The 25,358-nt window shown below is 41.3% G+C and overlaps 1 protein-coding gene across 3 annotated transcripts in view; it reads left to right on the top strand.

The window, feature by feature from the left end:
* The window catches only part of LOC140586344 (suppressor of tumorigenicity 14 protein homolog), a 64,222-nt gene that overhangs the window by 31,355 nt on the left and 7,509 nt on the right, over window positions 1-25,358 (top strand). For all 3 annotated transcript variants that reach the window (XM_072708151.1, XM_072708152.1, XM_072708150.1), the window contains 6 exons: window positions 8,273-8,412; window positions 8,634-8,737; window positions 9,472-9,581; window positions 10,032-10,162; window positions 24,362-24,466; window positions 25,006-25,113. In XM_072708151.1, coding sequence (XP_072564252.1) covers window positions 8,273-8,412; window positions 8,634-8,737; window positions 9,472-9,581; window positions 10,032-10,162; window positions 24,362-24,466; window positions 25,006-25,113 — 698 coding nt within the window. The remainder of the gene's footprint in view (window positions 1-8,272; window positions 8,413-8,633; window positions 8,738-9,471; window positions 9,582-10,031; window positions 10,163-24,361; window positions 24,467-25,005; window positions 25,114-25,358) is intronic.

Genomic DNA, 25,358 nt, shown 5'->3' with positions numbered 1-25,358 from the left:
ATTCAGCTCAACAGCTATGTGGTAATTAGCACAAGAAGTTGAATCAGGTGTGTTAAACGAGGGGAAACCCAAAAAGATGCATTATTTTGAATAAGGACTGCTTTTGTACACCTTGTGCACCTTTATTCTACTTTCCTTTGGGGCTGTTGCGATTAATCAACATAGTCTATGACATCGACGCTGAAAATACGTGGACTTGACTTTTAATTAAACTATCATTGTTTTCTTATACTCTTCAATTCACTAAAACATTTTTTCCTTTTTTCCGTTTAATATCACTACATAATTATGGGAGTAGCTCAAATTATAACAAAACAAAAAGGTGGTTTTACACTGTGCAAAGTTTGATGGCATATCATAGCATCACTAGTGCTATCCACAAGCACCTGAAGACACACAGGTGCTATTCTGGACTGCCAGAATAAGCAAAACCACCCTAAGTGTTGGGACCAGTGTTATCGTAAACTAAAAATGAAACGAAAAAGGACACTAAAGAAAATAATTCGCAAACTGAAATAAAAATGAAAACTATATTTACAAACATGTCAGACTTTAATCAGCTAAAAGCAGCTCCACATCATCAACATCTTTTTACCTTGTTTATCCACAATATTTCCTCTAGTCGATAGATTAATACATAGAAGAATAATTGTTATTAGCAGTCCTACCTTCCTTAATCTTTTAGGATGCTTGTTAGATTCCCAGTAGCTTCCAGTACTCTCCTGATTGTCCAGATGGCATGTTTCCTGGGTTTTGTTAGGCAAACAGAGACAGAAGGCATATCTATCTGTTTGTCTATATATTTGTCTGTCTGTCTGTCTCTCTCTCTCCTCTGTTTGTCTCTTTCATAGATGTGTATATGTGTATTTAATCATTGATTTGTTTTTCCTTCAGATTCATAAACAATCCCTGTATAGAGTAATTTTTATCCAGTATTTAGGGGCAGTTTTTTCATTGGTGCAAACGTGAAAGCCTACGGTAATGCAAATAGGTTAGGTTGCTATATTTCACATTATATTTTACACTTTGAGCTAAATGCGAACCAGGTCTGAATATGGTACTGGCTTATCTGCTTATCTGCAGAATCTGATTTATCTGATTTTCTATCCCACCTCGATAGAGGCGCAGGGATTGCTGGGATTGCTGCGAGGATTGCTGCGATTGCTGCGAGGATTGCTGGGATTGCTGCGATTGCTGCGAGAGAGTGGTGTTGAGCTGCAGCGATTGTTTGGGATTGTTTTTTTGGAGTGTTTTGAGTGTTTGTGTGCTTTACCTGTTTACGTGGGTGGCTGTTTATTTCTATTTATTGTTCTTATTTCGGTCAGCGTGAGTGCTTGTCTGTCCTGTCTGTTAATCAACAGCGCGATTATTACCGACAGAAGAGCTGCGGGTGTCGCGTGCGCGGCGTTTTTCTGTCCGCGTTTAAACTCCGTAACAAACACCCGCGGGGCGATTATAACTAATAACATCTAACGTCGGTATCGCTACCAAGCGTCGGAAAAGGACAGTTGCTCCTGAGCTTTGCTCGGTCGCCAGTCGGGGCCGGGAGGACATTTTCCACTTTTTTCCCGCTCCGGCAGTAGCCTGCTGTGAGGGGGTTTTTGTGGTTTTTCGACCTCCCAAGAGCAACTTCGATTTCGCCTTGTTTTTAGTTCATACTTGGTTCAGGCAGAAGTTCTTCTGGTAAGTAGTAGTAAGTTTATCAGGTTTAAAATTTTTAATAAAATAATAATAAAGTTCCGTTTTAACACAAGTAATAACTTATTTTAGTGTACTCCGCACGTTACTGCATTTATTGTTACGCAAATTAATCTTTATAGTTAAATACACTATATAAATTTACTGGGCTGGGAGTACGGGGTCATAGTGAGTTAGTTAATTATGGGGCCAGCTCAGTGTTGCGTTTGCAAGATGTTTGCCCTTCTGGACGTTAGTGTCCAGTCGGACTTCATCTGCGAGCGATGTAAGCTAGTGGACTCACTCATGGTCAAGGTTCGCGACCTTGAGGAGCAACTGGCTCGCATCCAATGCAACAGTGAGTTAGATGAGCTAGTTGATACGCCGTTTAGGGAGACGGTGTGTACGCCACTAACGGGGGGGAGGGAGAATGAAGAGCAGAGAGGTCGAGAGAGCTGGGTGACCGTAGGTCGTAGACGCAGGAAAAGGCGTACACACGTTACAGAGGCGGCATCACCTGAGGTGTCTGTGTCTAACAGGTTTCAGGTGCTTCCAGCTTTAGAGCCGGAAGGGACTGGGGAAGCAGGTGGGCCCTTGGGCACTGAGGAGCCCCCTCCCCCCAGAAAGAGGGAGGTTGTGGTAGTGGGGGATTCAATTATTAGGGGAGTAGACAGTTATGTGTGCACGCGTGATAGAGGGTCCCGTACGGTGTCTTGCCTGCCTGGTGCCCAGGTAGGAGACCTTCCAGATCGTGTGGACAAGCTTTTGGCCCCAGCTGGGGTGGATCCAGTTGTTGTGGTGCATGTTGGCACCAACGACATAGGCAAGGGTAGAAGGGCTGTTCTGCAGGATAAATTTATAGAAGTCGCCAATAAGCTTAGAAGCAGAACGTCCATGGTGGTATTTTCCGAAATACTCCCCGTGCCACGCGCAAGTGAGGCTAAGTTAGCTGAGATAAGGAGATTAAATGCGTGGCTAAAAGGATGGTGTAGGAAAGAGGGGTTTAGGTTTATGGGGCACTGGAGGACCTTCTGGAACAGGTGGGACCTGTTCAAGCCGGATGGGTTGCATCTGAACCGGAGGGGAACCAGTGTACTGGGAAGGCGTATTTGTAGAGTAGTTGAGGAATGTTTAAACTAGGGACTGGGGGGGCAGGGAGGTTAGTTAAGTATGTAACTGGGGGGAAACGGAAAGCCCAAAAAAATCATATTATAAGTAGGCACTGTAATAAGCCTACCCTTTGTTGTCTGTATTTAAACGCCAGGAGTATTAGGAATAAAATTCATGATTTAGAGGCTCTTATCTCATCGGACTCTTATGATATTATAGCAATAACTGAAACGTGGTTGAGTGATAAGGATGGACAAGAATATAATATGGATGGTTACACATTGTTCCGTAAAGACCGTATAGGTAAGAAGGGAGGTGGTGTTGCAGTATATGTAAAGGAAATCTTGCAGGCAAGGGAGCTTACTGATATAAGTAAAAGTACGGAAGCTATATGGGTAAAATTAGATGCTACAAACTCAAATAGCCTAATTGTCGGTGTTTGTTACAGAGCACCCAATGTAGCTGCTGAGGAAAGCAGATTGTTATACAGTGATATTAGGATTATGAGCAATAAAAATGATGTGGTAGTTATGGGTGATTTTAATCTACCGGGGATACAGTGGGACATTGTTGCTGGCTCTTCTGAAAATGAACTTGAGATGGTGGAATTAGTACAGGATTGTTTTTTTACTCAGTTTGTTAACACCCCTACCAGGGGAGATGCCATTCTTGATCTTGTTTTGTCTAATAACCAGGACAGGATTGGTAAATTAGATGTTTTAGAACCACTTGACAGTAGCGATCATAACATGGTTAAATTTGAGGTTAAGTTTAGTGCCCGAAGAGCAAAGTCCAAATCAAAAATATATAATGTTAGGAAGGCTAACTTCAATTGTATGAGATTAAAACTAGAAACCGTGAACTGGATGGAGTTAAATAACAAAACTGTTGAAGAGGCATGGGAATTTTTTAAAAGCACATTATTGCAAGTACAAGAGGACTTCACACCTGTTTCTAGCAAGAATAAATCTAGGAAATTGCAACCTAGGTGGTTTAATAGGGACATAAAGTATAAAGTAAGGAGGAAAAGGGCTTTGTTCCAGAGATGGAAAATAACTGATGATGACATAATAAAGCAAGAGTATCTAAATCTACAGGCTGAATTAAAAAATGACATTAGACGAGCTAAAAGGAATGTCGAAAGGAAGATCGCATTGGAGGCTAAGGATGACGTTAAAAGTTTCTTCCAGTATTTTAACTCTAAAAGAGCTCTAAAAGCTGAAATTACTAATCTGCAGGATAGTAAGGGTCTTATAATTGAAAACGACATTGACATAGTAAATGAGTTCAATGATAGTTTTGCACGGGTATTCACTGTCGAGGACACTAGTAACTTACCAGTTCTTATTACTAATTCAACATCGTCTATAACTAATATATATATAACTGAAGCTGATGTTTTGCAAAGCCTAGCTAAGCTCAAAATAAATAAATCACAGGGCCCTGATGGCATCTTACCTATAGTGTTAAAAGAGATGAGGGATATTATTTGCCGACCCTTAACATTACTGTTTCAAAAATCCTTATCTGAAGGTGTGGTACCTTCTGATTGGAAGCATGCCAACATAACGCCCATTTTCAAAAAAGGGGATAGAAGTAATTTGTCAAACTATAGGCCAATCAGTCTAACTTGTATAACTGGTAAAGTTATGGAGGCTATAATCAAAGAGAAAATGGTAGATTACCTGGACTCAAATAACATTTTGAGGGATAGCCAGCATGGATTTAGGAGAGGTAGATCCTGTTTAACAAATCTGTTGGAGTTTTTTGAGGAAGCTACTCAGGAAGTTGATGATAAGAAGGCCTATGATGTCATCTATTTAGATTTCCAAAAGGCTTTTGATGTTGTTCCCCACAAGAGGCTCTCACTTAAACTCAAAGCGACAGGTATTTTAGGAACTGTAGCGACTTGGATTGATAACTGGTTAACGGATAGGAAGCAGCGAGTAGTTATAAGAGGCTCGATGTCACAGTGGGCCTGCGTTCATAGTGGGGTACCGCAGGGTTCAATTTTAGGACCACTTTTGTTCCTAATTTACATAAATGATATAGACACCAATATATACAGTAAACTGGTGAAATTTGCAGATGACACCAAGGTGGGTGGTGTAGCAGATACTGAACTAGCGGCTCAGCAGCTACAGCGGGATCTTAATTTAATTAGTGACTGGGCTGACACCTGGCAGATGAAATTTAACATAGACAAATGTAAGGTACTCCATGTAGGGAGCAGAAATATAAAGTACAGGTATTTTATGGGACCTACTGAAATAAAGGTAGCTGATTATGAGAAAGACCTTGGTGTGTATGTTGATGCTTCCATGTCTCATTCTCGCCAGTGTGGGGAAGCAATAAAAAAGGCCAATAGGATGTTGGGGTACATCTCCAGGTGTGTGGAGTTTAAGTCAAGGGAGGTAATGCTAAGATTATACAATTCCTTGGTGAGACCTCACCTAGAATATTGTGTACAGGTTTGGTCACCATATCTTAAAAAGGACATAGCGGCCTTAGAAAAGGTGCAGCGTAGGGCCACAAGAATGATTCCTGGTCTTAGAGGAATGTCATACGAGGAAAGGTTATTTGAGCTAAATCTGTTCAGCCTCAAGCAAAGGAGACTGAGGGGGGACATGATCCAGGTCTATAAGATTCTAACAGGTTTGGATGCTGTTCAACCGAATAGTTACTTCAGCATTAGTTCAAATACAAGAACTCGTGGCCATAGGTGGAAATTAGCGGGAGAACATTTCAAACTGGATTTAAGGAAGCACTTCTTTACACAGCGTGTAGTCAGAGTATGGAATAGTCTTCCTGATAACGTAGTGCAAGCTGAATCCTTGGGTTCCTTTAAATCAGAGCTAGATAAGATTTTAACAACTCTGAGCTATTAGTTAAGTTCTCCCCAAGCGAGCTCGATGGGCCGAATGGCCTCCTCTCGTTTGTATAGTTCTTATGTTCTTATGTTCTTATGTATGCAAATAGCATTTTTTGGTTTTAGGCTTTGTTTTGTAGACAGTAATTTTTTGCTTTAAATATTTTCTGTTTAAGCATGGCAATTTGTGATAAAAAAATATTTGTGCTTTAGCACATTTCATGAAACATATTTAATATTTTCACGACTATAAGAGCATTTGTCAAAACAATTCATACATATAGTATAACAGTAAGGTTAAGCTGCAAAAGGCCATGACTCACCCAGAACAATTAACTCATATCGAAAGCAAATAATTCCACCAATGTATCAGTCAGTGCTAAGAAAACGAAAAGTACAATCAGCATTGTTTTTGACCATTAGAGTCAAAACTCTTAGGTATATTGTCAGTATGTCAGTGTAAGTATGCTTCTGAGCTGTTACACAGCACTGTATAACAGAAAACAGCAATACAAGAACAACAAAATGGAGACAAAATCATGTACTGTGGGGACCAAAAACACAACAATGCTGTATCACTGCAATTTATGTATTATATTTTTGAATCCGTTTAAAACTTTGGTTAACTGTTTCGCATGTGGTGGCTTATGCAATAATCACTTGCATATTTAGTTTTTGGTGTAAAATTATTACACTGGGGAAATTACATAATCTGTTTTGACCAACAAGACTAAAGAAAATGGAAATAGTGCCAAATAATGACAATTGTACAAAACAATTTGCATGCATGTACTGAAACATTTGTAAATTTGCATGAAACAATGAGAAATGACGTTGTGCTTTGCAGAAGTTATATTATAGTGAAAAGATTACACCTATTTTGCCGATATTGTCATTTGAGAAATGAGCTAAAGCAATAAAAAAAACTGTAAGTGAACAATGTGTGTCTGTATCATTTACAGTAGCAAGGACTGCAGGCATGTAGCCGTATAGTAAAATAATGGGTCCCAACCCTATACCGATCAGACACAGCAGGGAACAGGGGAAATCACAACTTTGAACCTCTCTTGAAATTTGCCTATGGAGTTTGCATGTTGCTGCAGTGTCTGTCAGTTTCGTTTAGGTTAAACTGCTAGATCTTAGACCTCTAGGGACTGGTCAGCTATTAGTGCAGAGATAGAACCAAACATGGTGAAATGGTTCTCAGCCATTATGCTCCCAAACCTGCTCCCAAAAGAATTTGGATGTGCAGCAGTAGACACATTTAAATCTAGCTTGAAAACATTTTTATTCAGACATGCCTTTGAATAAATTCAAATACCACATTACATTTTATTTTTACTCTATTTTTTTGTTGTTAATGACTTCTCTGCATTACTATATGTGTTTTTTACTATATGTCTTTTTTATTATCTGTTTAACACCATGAACTGCCTCTGTATGAAATGTGATATACACTGATCAGCCAGAACATTAAAACTACTGAGAGCTGAAGTGAATAACATTGATTATCTCTTTTTGAATGGCATCTGTCAAGGGTGCTATTGTATATTTGATGAGTGAACAGTCAGTTCCTGAAGTTCATGTGTTAGATGTAGGAAAAATGGGCAAGTGTAAGGATCTGAGTGACTTTGACAAGGGCCAGATTGTGATGGCTAGACAACTGGATCAGAGCATCTCCAAAATGACAGGTTCTGTGGGGTGTTCCTAATATAAGCAGTGGTTAGTACCGCCAAAATTGGTCCAGGGAAGGCCAACTGGTGAACAAGCAACAGGGTCATGGGCGCCCAAGGCTCATTGATGCATGTGGGAAGCAAAGGCTAGCCCATCTGGTTGCAGTTTGCCGTATATAGGTCTGCGTAGCCACAGTAGCCGTGGCCTTTTTCAGCTACTACACTGCAAAAAATGTTCAGGAATGGTTTGAGGAACGTGGAAAAGATTCCCCAGATCGCAATCTCTTCGAGCATCTATGGGATGCACTGGACAAACAAGTCCAATCCATGTAGACCTCACCTTGCAACTTACAGGTCTTAGAGGATGTACTGCTAACGTCCTGATCCCTGATGCCACAGCACACTTTTTGGAGTCCATGCCTCCACAATGGGGATCTACACAATATTAGGGAGGTGGTTTCTATGTTACGGCTCATCATATATAAATAAACTTGCATTACCTTACGTATACCATTTTCCTTCCACAACCTAGAGAAACACTTCAAATTGTCATGTGTGTATGTGTGTGTGTGTGTGTCCTGTGATACACTGACATTCTGTCCAGGTGCTCTGTGCATCCTTGGATAGTCTCCAAGGTCATGATCACTCTGTAGTGTATATTGGTAAAGTGCTTTTTGAGTACGTGTTTTGGAAAGGTCTAGGCACAATGTACACTGCCAGTATTTCTTGCTTGGCAGCTTTCTTTAAAAGTCACAAATAGAGTCAAAACGCAAATTCAAATATGCCTATTTTTATGGTAGAAATATTTTAACTTGAGTTTTGAAAAGATTAAATAAAAAGTACAATAAAATTCTGCTTTATTTTAATATATGTTACTCAGATATGCAATGCATTCCCTTCTAAGAATTAAGTTGTTGTAATTGTTGCTTTTTTTCTTCTACAGGAAGTGTGGTCAGAGGCCTCCCAGCAACCCCCTTGAGGTTGTGTCATCAAGCAACCTAATGTCAATAAACCTGGTATCGGACAGTGGCAGGGAGAAACCTGGCTTCAGTGCTATGTACATGTTCGTCCCCTTAATCACAGGTACTAACATTATATCTGAGACAGCTCCACTCACCACTCAACATCTCAGTAGGGAGATGATGCATGTCAGAGATCTTATTAGCCAGGCAAACCTTAAAGCTTTATATTTCCATGGCTGAAGATTTTGTGTAGATTCCATGAAGTGTTCAATATCCAGTGGAGCCTTCGTGACATGGTCTAATTTAGGCTTAAGGATCTTTTTGTGTCTTATTCTTTTAAAGCTAACCAATGTGGAGGACGATTGACCAATAAGTCTGGGAGTTTTCACTCTCCACATTACCCCAGCTTCTACCCTAATTCTGTAGACTGCAAATGGACAATTGAGGTAATTACATATGACTAAAGTATGTTCAAGCTTGCTGTCAATATTTGGGACTCAAAAATTCCAGTCACTGTTTCTTCTAAGGCTGAGAAATGTTAACTTGTGTAAAAATTTGCGCACATTTATGTAATAGCTTTCAAGAAAATAGTTTTCTGTTTTTTTACTGAGAATCTGTAGTGGAAAAGTTTCCTTTTTATGTTTGATACAGTTTTTATTATCTAGAAAGAATACATTTATTAATAATGCTCCAAGATCACATTTTCGGGTGGTTAGAATATGTATAGTCACTATTTTTAAAGGTGACCAGGGATTAAATATAGACAGTCTGGCAGAGCCCAGCTCTTCCTCCATATGTCCAAATTGCACCTTGCCAGATAACCCATTTGCATATGCATTTACATGTTATGTTTTTTAAAAAATCAAGTACAGTTTAGCCATGCAATATGAGCAATACCCACATTAAATAAAAATAACTTTTTAATCACATTTATTTTGTATTTTTATTTTGTATTGCTTTAAAGTGGTAGCACAACATGTCAACAAATGAACATGCTGTATCTTTAAGACTGTGATCATAAATACATTACTAATAACCCCCCACATCTGTACCTCCTCTCTGATTCTGATTTAACCCGTTAAGGTGACACTGTGTCAGAATAGTAAAATATTATGCCAAGTAGGTCAGTTCTCCCATGGTCTAGTAATTTGCCAATCAGAGTGGCCTTTTTGTCTGTCAGGTACCTGCAAACATGAAAATCCAGCTGAGATTCACTATGTTTCGCATGAAGGAACCAAAAGTGGATGTTAAGGTCTGCCACAAGGACTATGTAGAGGTGTTGGGCACAAAGTAAGGCTGTTTATTTATTGTGGCTGAATTACTCTTGACAAATGTCTCACTAATAGTGAAGTGTTTATACTAGTAGTGTGTGTGATGCTATTTATAAACAAAGTATATCACTCCTGAGATTGTTACTCATAGAGAAAATGCCATGTAATGGATGGGAGTTGAACAGCACTGTGGTCTCACATCTGCATGCCTGTGAGTTTAACTTCTGTCTCCACCTCCACTTGGGGGGAAGTTTGCATATTCTTCGTGTTTGCACAGGTTTCCTCGAGGAACTCCCACATGCAGTTAAGCAAACTGGTTTCTCTAACTTTTCCTGTGATGGACTGCTATCCCTTCCAGGGTGTCCCTGCCTTGTGTCCTATACTGCCTGCGATAGAGTTTACACAGGATAAGGAGTGGAAAATAGATGAATATTTCTTTTCTGCATTTTTTTTTGCTTTTTCCATACAGATACTGTGGAGAGAAGTCTTTGCTGGCCCTTTCAAGCCAGAACAACACACTAGAAGTCACGTTCCATTCAGATGAGTCATACACAGACAAAGGCTTCAGGGCAACATACGTTGCCTATGACCCCGTGAACCGTAAGTCAGTTTTTCATCATGTTAGTGATTTACAACAAATGTTTAAATAGTTAAATGATTGTTTTAATATTGACTATTTGAGTATCCTTTAGGTTGCCTTTAATTTTTAAATGTGAAACCGGAATGTCGTAGTACTCGTGTCTCAAGATAATTTTTTCACTTACTTGAAATTGTCTCAGAATTGAAAACATCTCTTGAATTTGTGTCTTGGTTTGGACTTGAAATTTTAAAACGTGACAATAGACTGTTCTTTTTAACCATTGATAAAATTTCTAATTTCACTTACTCCTCTCAAAATAATGATATATGTTAATAAAATACAATTGATGAAATATGAATAATCTATCATTCACATTTGTTTTATTACCTGTATACTGCAGTTATTTTACATAATCAGTGCAAAGCTACTTTGGAAATCCCTCCAGAAAACACGCCAGTTTCAGTTGTTAATCGATTTGGCTACTTTAATCACAGAAGTGATTTTCTCACATGAAAGCACACTTTGCTTACAGCAAGATCTAAACTTCTCAGTCCATTGGATATTGTTAGAATGGAAATAAGCGTGATCACCATTTAGGTTTCACATGGGTAGTTCTTCACAAAAGCTCTTGAGAGTTACGGAGCTATTATGTTAACTGCTGTTTTATGCGTTGTCTGACTGATTTGCCTTATGAGTATATTATCAGCTTTACATGTATCAGGCTGTGCTAGTAGAAAAGCAAGCAAAGGATGAGGAGACTTGCTTGCCGAGACAGAACACACTCTTTATTCTATGCAATGCAATGCAATTTTATTTATATAGTGCATTATCACAACATTACATTGTCTCAATGCGCTTTACATTTCTGCCACGTAAGGACCCCCCAATGAGTAAGCCAAAGGCAACGGTGGCAAGGAAAAACTCCCTAAGAGGAAGAAACCTTGGGAGGAACCAGACCCAAAGGGGGAGCCCATCCTCCAGGGGCCGGCAGATGAGTCAAACAAAACAAGATGATATGACTAAGCTAACACAGGGGTTGAAATATCAGTCTCAATGCAGCGGCCGACCGGTGCAGGCACGGGGTGCTTGATGCATGATGGCAAGATCAACAGTGGCACAGCCGCAGGGAAGGATGGAGAGGCATCGCGTGAGCCAAGGGCAGGCAGGTTGGAGGGTAGTTGCCGGAGGTAGTAGTCTTGCAGGCAGCAGAGGCATAAATTCTTCGATGACATGGATCTCCAGGCAGCACACCCCAGAAGGGGTGAGGGAGGAAGTAAGAAAATAGTGTATTAGCCAGAGTTGAGGAAACCAGAGGCAATGCAAGCAAAATGATCGAGTGCAATATTCATCTAGGCTCCGGCAGATCTGGCTATAGCAGCATGAGAAAGAGGGAGAGACAGGCGGAACACAGGCATTGGGACTCCCTGAACATCAGCACTCTAGTGTAAAGCTAGAGTGACAGCACTGACGCATCAGTTTATCCAAAGCCAATGACACCGATCCCCACCCAGCTCTTCACCTCATACTGTTAGTCTGACTGGGAGTGAGCGACTAGCTGGAACCAGAACTAGGTTTCCTATACGCTAAACTATACAAGTGCGTTTTTAATCTAGACTTGAAAAGCGAGAGTGTGCCTGAATCCCGCACATCCCTCGGGAGACCATTCCACAGCTGCAGAGCTCTGTAAGAGAATGCTCTGCAGCCTGCCGCAGCCCTGTCTACTTTAGGAACTAATAGATATCCTGCTCCTTGTGATCGAAGCAGGCGAGAAGGGTTGTAAGGGACCAGAAGATCATTAAGATATTGTGGTGCAAGGCCATTCAGAGCTTTGTAGGTTAATAGCAGTAATTTGTAGTGAATCCTATACTTGACTGGTAGCCAGTGCAGGGAGGACAGGATAGGGCTAATGTGATCAAATTTTTTAGTTTTTGTGAGAACTCTGGCAGCTGCATTTTGTACTAACTGAAGTTTATGTAGGGATCCAGATAGGGCTGGGCGATATGTAAAAATTTTTTTTATCAATTATCGCCTTTAAAAATATCGTGATATTTGATAATATCGTCTGCCCCAGGGCTTGTCCTTTAAGGTGCACAATTGCGCGTGCACGCCATCACGCGCCTAAAACGGTGAAGAGCTGCACAAAGAAATGCGCGCATTTTATTGAATGATCAATAAAAAAGAATTAAATTGTACGCGCCTCATAATTTGTCACGTGACCACTCGACGCTCCACGGAATTATTCATGACAACAATGGCGTCGAAAAAAAGCATGGATAGCAAGGGTCATCCGTGTCAGAATGCAACGTTTTTGGGGAGGGGAGGGATGGTTGTTGTTAAATAATTAATTCATAACGAATTAATTAATTGTAGCCTACCGTTTCCACTACCTGACCCGCATGGTCTTTGTTTTACCCATAACCAAACCATAAATAAATAAAGATAAGTTACACACAAATTACCACCTGTCAATCACTTTTTCCGCGGGACTCTGGCATGAATAAGCGTCGACAAACTTGGTTGGTAAAAACGGTGCAAATTCACCTTTCTGGCAATACTTTGGCTTTAGACCGAATGAAACAGGGCAGCCACGGGATACGTCTGAAGTGGTGTGTAGGATTTGCGGTCAAGTTATCCGCGCAAAAGATGCGCAGACGAGATCTGTTCGTTATGGTAAAACCATGAAAAAGGCATATTTGGTGTAGTTTATTTAATCTAATTTAATTAAAATTATTTTGATTTTTTTTTTACTGTTTCTGTATGCCTCATTTATTAATGTAAACGAACTAGTTCGTGTAATTCGTTTGGAGTTCACTGTAATTTGTATTGTGATCGCTAACAACTTCCTTGTTATTATTTCCTCGTAATAATAATAATAATAATAAAATAAGTAAAGATGCGGAAATGGAAAGCATGCATTTAATTTGGCTATATAGTGTGATTAAGTGTGTGTTTTTCGTGAGCTGGTTGCTGCTGCGGCGGGGGTGGGGCGGAGGATCGCGATGTCGGCTCAGCATCGTGATGTCTATCGGCCATCGGCGATGGACGATGGCATCGTCTATCGACCCAACCCTATTTAAAATATTTCACCTATCTAAAAAACATTTATCCCAAAGTGTTACATTTGCTTTTATTCAGCACAAACTCAGCACCAATAATCTGAGACCTCTTAGAATGTTGTTATTCTATTTTTTGTTAAAATCAACTTTAAACATATACTTTTCAAAAACCTATTTTCAGACATGCTGAGAATTTGTAAAAAAATCACATTATAGACATTTGTAGGTAAGACTTTTGAGCTCTGAAGCTTATAGACACAGGGGTTGGCTACACATAGGTGAAAGTGACATTCTGAAATTTTATGTAGTTTGATTACTAAAGTGTTAGTACTTTAGAGTGACACTCTTTTTCTCAAAGTCAGTGGCCTTCACAATGAATATTGATGAGGTAGGTGTCCTCACACCTGTAGTAGTTTGCATACTGTCAATGGCCCATCAGTCTGGAATGTCACTGCACCCCACACCCATCACTTTGGAAAGGCAGTTTGAAACGCAAGAAAAGTAGCAACAATAAAATCCCTTTCACAGTTTATTAGTAGATGGAATGAAAAATTAAAAACTGTGACTATATAAATATAGAAAGCGATAAATATGATGCAGTAACTATTATGGACGAGGGCATCGTCGAGCGCGTATCTTTCTCGTGTATTTCAGTTTATATCTCGCTGAAATCATTATGTAAAATCATGAAAAAAAAAACACTGACTAAATCCGTTATCTGTCTTCTTTTCAAAACTTCCATTGTCAGAAGTATTAAAGTTTTTAAAATTAGGTTAAATAGGCAAAAAAGCAAATCGTGTCACCTTTGTTTTACTTGTATCGGGAGCGTGTAGGACCGCTCTCAGCGGAAGATCGCTATTCACGTTCTAAATACGCTGCGTTTGAATCGGCGACCACGTGATTGCAGGCACACAGGCTTAGCCCACTGAGCCATAAACACAGGTATGAGCTTCGCTGCTGAAAGTGGCAACACTGGCGCAAAACTTCAGCGGCAGAGACTTATCCGTGAGCTATATTGTAGCCGATCAGTGTAAACACTACCCAGCCATGTGCTCTTGTTTATTTTGGTCACAATGGGCGTATTCACATATTTCTTTACCCAATACTAACTGTCTGATTATCATGTTATTATCATGCGAATAGCGCGATTTGCAAGTGGGTGGGCGATCAGAGCCGCTTCGAGACGCAGACACTTAAGTCAGTCACTCTTGTTCTTTCTATTCGTATCACGAAGCTGTAAAAATATATTTAGTTTCTACCTATATATATTTGAAAAGTAGACCGTCCAAGGTTTCTGAAGGTATTTTTAAAATGTATATATGACAAAAACTCGCGGAGTTATTTAAACGGATTTGCGAAATTTCTGTCAGATCCCGCCGGCGGACCGCTTCTCTGCACAATGAAAATAGACACAGTGGCTTTTTATCAACCTTTTAATGATGTGCTTTAAGGTGTATGCATGCATTAAAAACAAAAAAGGTAAGTGAATGATAGGCTTCTACTAGTCTATTAATTTATATTTAGCTCCTTCCTCTTTATAGCCTAATTGTTATTTTCCGATATTTTCGATTATCATGTGGTACTGATTTTCAACATCGACATCGTGATTCTTAAGAGACATCGTCGATATATGATAATATCGTCATATCGCCCAGCCCTAGATCCAGATGGACAACCCAAAAGGAGGGCATTACAGTAGTCCAATCTGAAAGTTATAAAGGCATGTATTAGTTTTTCTGCATCTTGAAAGGAAAGCATCTTCCGAAGCTTGGCTGTGTTCCGTAGATGGTAAAATGCCGTGCTGGTAATGCTATTTATGTGAGCACTGAAGCAGAGGTCGGAGTCTACCAGGACACCAAGATTTCTGACCACTGTTTTAAATTGAGTAGGGAGGCCGCTAGGGTTGGGGTTTACAAACTTATTGCGAGCATCCTTAGGACCGATTTAAAAGAACCTCAGTTTTTTCTGTATTTAACATGAGGAAATTCCTTGCCATCCAACAACGGATGTCTAGCAGACAGTCGGCTAAAGAAGAGAGCTGGGATGCGTCACTAGGTTTGACAGATAGATACAATTGTGTATCATCAGCATAACAATGAAAATTAACACTGTAATTTCTAATAATGTTACCAAGTGGTAGCATATATAGATTGAACAGTAGTGGGCCCAACACTGATCCCTGCGGGACACCATATCTTACTTTAGTGGCTATGGATGACTCATTGTTTACATGGACAAACTGGTAACGATCAGTTAAATACGAACAAAACCACAGGAGTGCTGTCCCTTTAATGCCAATCAATGTTTCCAGCCGGTCCAAAAGAATATTATGGTCTACAGTATCGAATGCTGCAGTTAGATCCAGTAAGAATAATAGCGATATACAGCCACGGTCGGAAGCCATAAGCAAGTCGTTTATCACTTTGACTAAGGCCGTTTCTGTGCTATGATTGGGTCTGAAACCAGACTGATATAGCTCGTTAGCATTATTATTTTGAAGAAAGGAAGACAGCTGGTGAGCAACAACTTTCTCCAGAATTTTAGAAATGAAGGGAAGATTTGAGATTTGAGTTTCCTAAGTCACTAGGTTCAAGATTTGGTTTCTTTAGGATAGGTCTAATAACAACCATTTTAAAAGATTTAGGAACATATCCAAGCCTAAGAGATGAGTTTAACAAGTTTAACAATGTAGTGCTAATCAGTGGTGCGATTTCCTTAAGTAGATTGGTGGGTATTGGGTCAACAAGGCTAGTAGTGGGTTTGCAAGAGGAAATTAACTTAAGGAGTTCTGTCTGCACTACAGGAGTGAAACATTCAAAGGTGTTATCATTAGTACTAATAACACTAGCACTAGCAGAAGATTGGTGGTTGTGTGCAGCCGTGGGCATGCTCGTGATGGTATGTCTAATTGTGGTTATTTTATTATTAAAAAACGTAATAAAGGCATCACTCCTAAGAGCTTCTGGTACTTGTGAGTTTAACATTGAATGATTCTTTGTTAACCTAGATACAGATTCAAACAGGAATTTAGGATTGGTTTTGTTATTTTCTATTAGTTTAGAGAGATACATAGACCTAGCAGTCATTAGTGCCTGTCTATACTTAGACAGGCTCTCTTTCCAGGCAGATCTAAAAACTTCTAGTTTTGTTGACCGCCATTTGCGTTCTAGCTTTCGTGAAGCTTGTTTAAGTTCCTGTGTACGGTTAGAGTACCAGGGGGCAGGTTTCTTATCTCTATGTTTTATTTTCTTGAGTGGTGCTACATGATCAAGAGTGGTACGAAATGATTCCACCATTTTCATGGTTACCTGTTCAAGTTCATTTACACTTGACGCTTCAGAGGTAAGGTTAAAGGACTGTGGGAGCTGATCCAGAAAAGTTGCAGCGGATAATGAGGCTATGGAACGTCTAGTATTGTACCTCTGACCTGGGGCCTTAGGGGGGTTATGTTGTATTTGAAATGTTAAATGATCTGAAAGTAGAGGATTCTGAGGGATAATTGATATGTGTTCTACCAGGACACCATGACTAAGAATCAGGTCTAGGGTGTGGTTACAGGCATGAGTTGGCCCAGTTACTTTCTGATGTACACCGGCAGAGTCAAGAATGGTAGTAAATGCTTTTGTTAATGGATCACTTTCATTTTCCATATGAATATTAAAATCACCAACAATCAAGGCCTTGTTGGTAGTAACCACCAAGTTTGTTAAGAAATCTGCAAATTCCTTAAGGAAATTGCTATAGGGGCCTGGCGGTCTATACACAATAGCAATGGTGATTGGAGGTGTAGAACTACACTTAGATGTGCTAGCAAGACTTAGAATAATAAATTCAAACGTACTAAAGCTATAACCACTATTTTCACGCACTCCTAGGTCGGTCTTAAATATTGCAGCAACCCCGCCACCTTTGCGATTAGGTCGAGGATTATGCTTATAGCTATATTCAGCTGGAATGGATTCATTTAGTGCCAAGAACTCGTTCGGTTTAAGCCAAGTCTCAGTAAGACATAGGGCACCAAGATTAAAATCAGTAATAATTTCATTTACGAGCAATGTCTTAGGAGCCAGTGATCTAATGTTCAGGAGTCCAAGTTTTAGGTTTACATTACACCTACTATCCAGAGGTGAAATAGGTCTAATTTCTCTAAGGTTTTTAAGACACGCACTACGGTGGAATGAATCCCCATGATTAAAACCGCGGGGAACATACACAGTCTCAATAATAATAACCCTGGGTGACAACTCTAAGCGACTAGCAGGCGGTCGGTTAAGCTGTTTTGCCTGCCGCCTTGGCTTGGCTCTGGTTAGTCAGCGATCTGCCTTAAGACTGTGAGTTATGCTTTTTGACAGGAGATCGGCACCAGCCCACGAGGGGTGAATACCGTCCCTCTTCAAAAGCCAAGGCCTACCCCAGAACGTCCGCCAATGGTCTATATAACCCACACCATTTATCGGGCACCATTCCAACAGCCAGCGATGCAGCGACGATAATCTGCTGTACATTTCGTTGCCACGTCTAGCAGGGATGGGGCCAGAGCATGTTACTGACGCGGACATCTTCTTCGCAAGGCTGCACACCTTTTCTGAAATTTGCTTTAGTGATCTCCGATTGCCTCAATCGCACATCATTAGTGCCGACGTGGATAACAGTATGCGAATAATTACGTTTACTCTTAGCCAGCACTTTCAAGTTTGATGAGATGTCGGTCGCTCTGGCACTAGGGAGACAATTAACTACGGCAGCTGGAGTCGCTACTCTCACGTTTCTTAGCATAGAATCGCCGATTACCAGAGCGCTTTCAACAGGCGACTCAGGTGGGGAGAACCTGTTGGAAACGCGAATGGATGAATGGTGCCGGTGTTTGTCCTGTTTGGACTTACGGCTATGCCGCCGGGTCGTCACCCACTCGCCTTGCTGCGAAGGCCCTGCTGCCGGAGCGGGGGGAGACTGGCTCACTATAGCGGACATATCCGGAGCCGCTAACACTGCGTCAATAAAACTCTCACTCTCCTGAATCTCCCGTAACGTCTGGATGCGTCCCTCTAAGTCTGCAATGTTCTCCGTCAGCCTGGCAACTAGCTTACACTTATCGCAGACAAACGTACCGCTAATGACGGGAGAAGAATAACTAAACATACTGCACTCGGAGCAAACGACAGGAGCCATAGTGATATACTTACGTTTAGCGGGGAAAAACTCCGGGGGCGGAGGCGATTAATCTGTCGTGGTTTGGAAGATTATCAGGAGACTATTAAGCTTGCCAAGATTTTTCCGATTGCTTAATTCTAATTCTAAATATTATTTGGGTTATAGTTATAGTTTAAAAGTTTGCGCGGTAGCAACCAGTTTCGCTCACGCAGGAAACAGCACCAACCTGAACAGGACTGTAACAGGCACCCGTCGAGCACCAAACTGAACACAGTAGGAAAACACAGGGAGGTCAGACGCTGGACCGTCAGGTACCCACGGGGTGGGTCATTTACACAATGCTAAAGACACATGAGGATCGAACAGGGTGCACATAAGACACGGGTAAATACATGCACGACAACAGGGAAATACAACCATGAGTAGAACATCAGGAAATACATGGGGTTATTTACAATTACGGGATGCTGGGACATGTAAACCCTGCTGGCACTACACTGCCCCCTCTTCAGAGCTTCACCACCCCCAGTCCCCACCTCAGTTCCGAAGCAAGTCCCAGGGGTCCTCTGGCAGCCAGCGGTGCATTGCATCCAATGGCAGGGCTTCCTGAGCGCTGGAGTGGCTAGCTGCTGGTGGGCGTTGGTATTTTTAATCCCTCCCTGAGCCGACCCTTCCTCTTGTGTGCCTTAAAGGGAACTAAGACCCCTTCCAGGGGCTCTACCTGGCCGGGGCACCCCAAACCCAACGACTCCAGACCCTCTTCTCCGGGGACAGCCAGCGCAAGGAGCTGCTGCGGCCGCATTGCAGTTTGACCTTCTCCTGACCCTGGCTCTTTTTCTTCCCCCATTGAGTGGGACCCTGATGTTGTGTGGTAGACAGGTCCTGCCGCAGGGTCTTCACAGGGTTGGGCAGCCCTGCACAGCTGCTACATGGTGGATGGCATCTTGGAAGCATGCCTCCTCCTCGCACCGCTCGTGGAGGTCATTTGTGAGCTGTGCCTGCCAGTTGACCATGTCCTCCAGCAACAGGGTCCCCAGGTTGCGGGCATGCTCCATGAGTTTCTGGTACTCTTCAGCCAGAAAGACCTGCCAGCCATGGCAGGTATCCAGGTGGTCCTGCAGCTCGTGGCACTCCTTGGCCAGCAGTGCCTCAAGTGCACGGCACAACTCACGGCCCCATAGTCGCTTCTCGTCATCCTGCAGCTTGTGGCACTTCTGGGCCAGTTGAGCTTCCAAGCCGTGACATGCCTCCTCCCGACTGAACAGTGCCGTCTCATGGCCCCATAATGCTGCCTCGGCCAAACGTGCCTGGCTTCCAGCTGGCCAGCTTACTGCACAGCCAGCCCAGTTCCTGCCGCACCTACTCTGTGGACGCCTGTAGCCACTCCCGGTCCTGATGGTCCCACTCCTCCAGCTCACGCCGCTCTTCAGCAAGCCAGACATCCCAGCTGCGGTACACTTCCTTGCACTCACGCGGAGCAGACTGCCTGCTCGTGCTTGCAGTTGGGGTCGCACAATTGATGAGCGGGAAGCACTCCATGGCCAGTGAGGGGCCGGAGTTCACAGAAGTGCCCGCCTTCCTCGCTCAACAACATTGTTGTTTCTGATGCAATTCCGGTGGGCTTGTAGGAGCGACTTCAGGGTGTGCTGTGTGGGTCTGGTGCGTCTTTGATAGAGCAGATGGTGCCTTCTTCGCTCCAGCGTCCCCTGCTCATTTGCTGGTAGCTCTGGTACAGGCTTCCGGGCAGTGGTGTACATGGTGCCATTCTTTCCGGCAGCACCAGCAGACAAGCTGAATTGTCCTTGCCTGAGAAGTACTACTGCTTCTCCAACACTGCTGCTTTCTTGCAGCCTTGAGTTCCGCCAGGCTGAAGCAGGCTTGCCAGATGATGTCGAAGACCAACAGAACATGCTCTGTATTCTAATCCTGAACAGGACTGTAACAGGCAACTGTAACCATAACTAGAACATCAGGACAAACACGGGGCTATTTACAATTACCTGCGGGAGATGCAGGAACATGCAAACCCTGGCAGTGCTACAATATAATTTTATTTAGTTTTACAACAAATATGTGCTCAATTTGAATTTGATGCCAGCAAAACTAAAAAAAGACTGGAAAAGTTGTGTAATGCTAAAACAAAACACCTGGTTGAATATCTCACAACTAATTAGGTTAATTGGCAACGGGTCAGAAAGACGATTGGGTATTAAAGGAGCCTTCCCGGTAGACCGTCTCAGTGCAGTGAAGATGGGGGGAGGTTCACTGTTCTGTGAAAGACTGCATGGGCAAATAGCACAACAGTTCAAGAATAATGTCCCTCAATGTAATATTGCAAAGAATTTGGGAATTTCATCATCTATACTACGTACTATCCTTAAAATCAGAGAATCCAGAAAAATCTCTGTATGCAAGGGACAAGGCCAAAAACCAATACTGGATAGCTGTAGATTCTATAGTGGAAATCACTTCATGGGCTCAGGAAAACTTCTGAAAACCCTTGTCTGTGAACACAGTTTGTTGCTACATCCACAAATACAGGATGAAGAAGAAACCATATCTAAACATGATCCAAAAATGCCACCAAATTCTCTGGGTCCAAGCTCATTTAAGATGGACTGAGGCAAAATGGAAAACTGTCCTGTGGTCTGAAGAATCAAAATTTCAAATTATTTTTGTAAATCAGACGCCACATCCTCCAGCCTAAAGAGAGAGACCATTTAACTTTTTATCAGCAGACAGTTGAAAAGCCAGCATCCGTGGTGGTATGGGGGTGCATTAGTGCCCATGGCTTGGGTAGCTTGCAGATCTGGGAAGGCACCATTAATGCTGAACAATGTGTACAGGTTTTGGAGCAACAGATGCTGCCATCCACATAATGTCTTTTTCAGAAAAGGCCTTGTATATTTCAGCAAGACAGTGCCAAACTGCGTTCTGTGTACTACCCCAATTCCAAAAAAGTTGGGACATTGTGCAAATTGTAAATAACAACAGAATGTAATGATATAGAAATATCATAAATTCATATTTTATTCACAACAGAACATATAAAACATATTAAATGTTTAAAGTGAGACATTTTGCTATTTCATGAAAAATGAAATTCATGAATTTCATGGCAGAAACACATCTCAAAAAAGTTGGGATGGGGGCAATAAGAGGCTGGAAAAGTTAGTGGTATAAAAACCTAACAGCTGGAGGAACATTTTGCAAATAAATAGGTCAATTGGCAACAGGTCAGTAACATGATTGGGTATAAAAAGAGCATCTTAGAGTTGCAGTGCCTTTCAGAAGTAAAGATGGGCAGAGGATCACCAATCCCCCTAATACTGCATCGACAAATAGTGGAGCAATTTCAGTTCCTCAGTATAAATTTGCAAAGAGGTTGAAAACGCCATCATATACAGTACGTAATATAATCAAAAGATTCAGAGAATTTGGAGAAATATCTGTGTGTAAGGGACAAAGCCAAAAAACCATACTGGATGCCTATGATCTTCAGGCCCTTAGGTGGCACTGCCACACAAATAGGCATGTGTGAAAAGTTTATCAGTGGGCACAATTCGCCATGCCATCCGAAGATGCCAGTTAAAACTGTATCATTCAAAGAAGAAGCCGTATTTAAACATGATCCAGAATCACCAACGTCTTCTCTGGGCCCAAGCTCATTTAAAATGGATTGTAGCTAAGTGGAAAACTGTGCTGTGGTCAGACAAATCTAAATTTGAAATTCTTTTTGGAAATCAGGGATGCCGTATCATCCGGACTAAAGAGAAGGACCACCCAGCGTGTTATCTGCGCTCAGTTAAAAAGCCAGCATCTCTGATGGTTTGGGGATGCATTAATACATATGGCATGGGCAGTTTGCTTATCTGGGAAGACACCATCAATGCTGAAAGGTATATCTAGCTTCTAGAGCAACATATGCTTCCATCATGATGACATCTCTTTCAGTGAAGACCTTGCATTTTCCAACATGACAATGCCAAACCACACACAGCATCATTACAACATAATGGATTTGTAGAAGGGTCCGGGTACTGAACTGGTCTGCCAGCAGCCCAGATTGTTCACCCATTGAGAACATTTGGCACATCATAAAATGAAAATTACGACACAGAAGACCTAGGACAGTTGAGCAACTAGAATCCTGTATCAGAGAAGAATGGGACAATGTTCCTCGCCCCAAACTCAAGCAACTGATGTCCTCAGTCCCCAGACGTTTACAGAGCTGTTGTTTAAAGAAGAGGGGATGCCACACAGTGGTAAACATGGCCTTGTCCCAACTTTTTTGAGACGTGTTGCTGCCATGCCATTCAAAATTACCTAATTTTTTCCTTAAAATGATACATTTTCTCAGTTTAAACATTTGATATGTTTTATATGTTTTGTTGTGAATAAAATATGGGTTTATGAGATTTCCATATCATTGCATTCTGTTTTTATTTACAATTTGCACAACTTCCCAACTTCTTTGGGATTAATATCTTATTAATTAATTTCAATTTAATTTCTTTAGTGCATTTTCACAACATTACATTGTTTCAAAGCACTTTACATTATCCCTGCCCAAAGCTCCCAGTGAGGAAGCCAAAGGCTACAATGGCAAGGAAAACCTCCCTAAAAGGAAAACACTGTGGGAGGAACCAGATTCAAAGGTGGAACCACCCTCCAGGGGCCGGCAGAAATAGTCAAATGAGCAAGATGGCAAGATGTCACAATACACACTGTCCAAGTTTTACACCAGCTTCATAGTGTAAGAGTCTGGGTGCTAGACTGGCCTGCCTGCAGTCCATACCTGTCACCTATTTAAAACATCATGCACATCATGAAACAAAAAATATGACAAAGGAGACCCTGAACTGTGGAGCAATTGACATCCTATATAAGGCAAGAATGGGACAACATTTCACTTTCAAAAATTCAGCAACTGATCGCCTCAGTTCCCAAATATTTACAGAGTGTTGTTAAAAGAAGAAGTGATGCAACACATTGGTAAACAGCCATATCCCAACTTTTTTAAAATGTGTTGCTAGCATCAAATTCAAATTGAGCATAAAACCATAAAATTTCTCAGTTTCAGCATTTGATATGTTGTCTTTTTATTCTATTTTCTATTAAATGTGGATTAATGTGATTTATAAATCATTGCATTCTGTTTTTATTTGCATTTTACACATCACCCCAACTTTTTTGGAAACAGGGTTGTGTCTCAAATGATTCATCTTTCTTTGTTTTTCATCCTGACTGGTCTGAAACATTACATTGAAAGTGGTAAAGACTGTCCTGTTCTGAATATAGTTACCATGGGATTGTCTCATATTGACTAATAAAATGCTGTGTACCTTTTTGAACGGACGCAGTTTATTCTGTATAGGAACATATGGGATGAGATTTGTTCCGTAACTTCGAACTCTGTATGATTAAAACTATGGTCTTGAAAAGACCTTTTTCAGTCTTGACCCCCTTTCGGTCTTGACTTGGACCGAATTCTTCAAAGTCATGGGACATTATTACCTGTGTGTAAACCTGCAGCAGTCAATTATTAAGAATGAATAACTGACTGTTGGTCAATGCTTCAGTTTTACAAGCCTGAAATATCTCCATCTGATGTCAGAGGGTGATTCTTTTTGCAGGGGGCTGTAAAACAATTTACTTTGGAAATGTAGGAAACTGTCTGGTAATAAAAAAAAAACATTTAGTTGTGAACCACCCTTAATAGTCACATCTTTATTGTTCCAAAAATGTTTTTGATATGGATGTGATGTTGAAATGTCAGAGTGCATGTACAGGCATCCTCGATGACCTGGACAGCTACAAAAAGCAAAGAATTGTCAAAGCAAATGCACTACCAGTTAAGGCCTGGATAGCAATATTTTAGTAAGATAAGAAACTATCAGTCCCAGAATGAGATTTCAAATTTTTCTAATACAGACCATGTGAGCCTAATATCAGTAGATTTTCTGTTGTTTAAGATTCTGAGTGAAGTCAGTTATTTACTTTTTTCTGCAGCCTGCCCTAATCAGTTTGCATGTGCCAGTGGATTCTGCATCGCGAAACAACTACACTGTGATGGCTGGAATGATTGTGGAGATCGAAGTGATGAAGAACAATGCAGTGAGTTTGTTCCCCCCCCTTCACACTGCACCAAGAAAACCCATTATTGCCACAAGTTAAAAGAGGAATGGAGTGTGGTATGCTGGTTTGGGCTCTGTGCTTGTGGCCAGAAGGTTGCAGGTTCAAATCCTGTAATTGGTTGAATATTCGGCCCTTCAGCATGGTCCTTCATCCCAGTAGCTCGAGGCACATTGTATGACATTGCTCTCTGACCTTCACTTGTATGTCTGCTTTCATACTGCTGTGAATACGTCCACACTTGTCAGTTTATTACTTAGATGGCAGAGGGTAGTGTGTGTGACTCAACAGGTTATGATGCTGTGCCTGTAATCGGAAGGGTGCCAGTTCAAATCCCCGGGTTGACAGTTATTTCACTGTCGGGGCATTAACCTTGATTGTTCCAGGGACTGGTTGATCCTGCTTTCTCAGTTGTGCATTGCTTTGGATAAAAGAGTCTGTTAAATGAATAAATGTAACGTCACTTTGGGAAGCATCTGACTCATAGATAAATGAAGTACTGAGTGAGCTCTGTTTTCCAGAATGTGACCATGAGCAGTTTTCCTGTGCCAATGGCAGATGCAAACCCCTTTACTGGGTGTGTGACAGTGTCAATGACTGTGGTGACGGCAGTGATGAGAAGGATTGTGGTAAGTTATCTTCTCTGGCTGGGAGTTTCAGCATTATAAGGCTATGAAGAGAGTGTTGTAGAGCTCTGCGTTGTAGCATTTTGATAAGAGATGTTGATTTACATGATTACTGCATGATTGAAGACCATCCTTGTCTTCCTCAGAAGGCTTAAATGTAGCCTATTCCAGTTTATATCTCAGTCTGTAACTTGCCATCATCCCTCCATTACTGTCCAAAGTAATACATGAAAAATGTAATTATTGTA

The sequence above is a fragment of the Paramormyrops kingsleyae genome, unplaced genomic scaffold (genome assembly GCF_048594095.1).
Source record: "Paramormyrops kingsleyae isolate MSU_618 unplaced genomic scaffold, PKINGS_0.4 ups41, whole genome shotgun sequence".
NCBI classification, from domain to species: Eukaryota; Metazoa; Chordata; class Actinopteri; order Osteoglossiformes; family Mormyridae; genus Paramormyrops; species Paramormyrops kingsleyae.
Note: the sequence above shows the minus strand (reverse complement) of the source record. Positions and strands in the feature narration are given on the sequence as shown.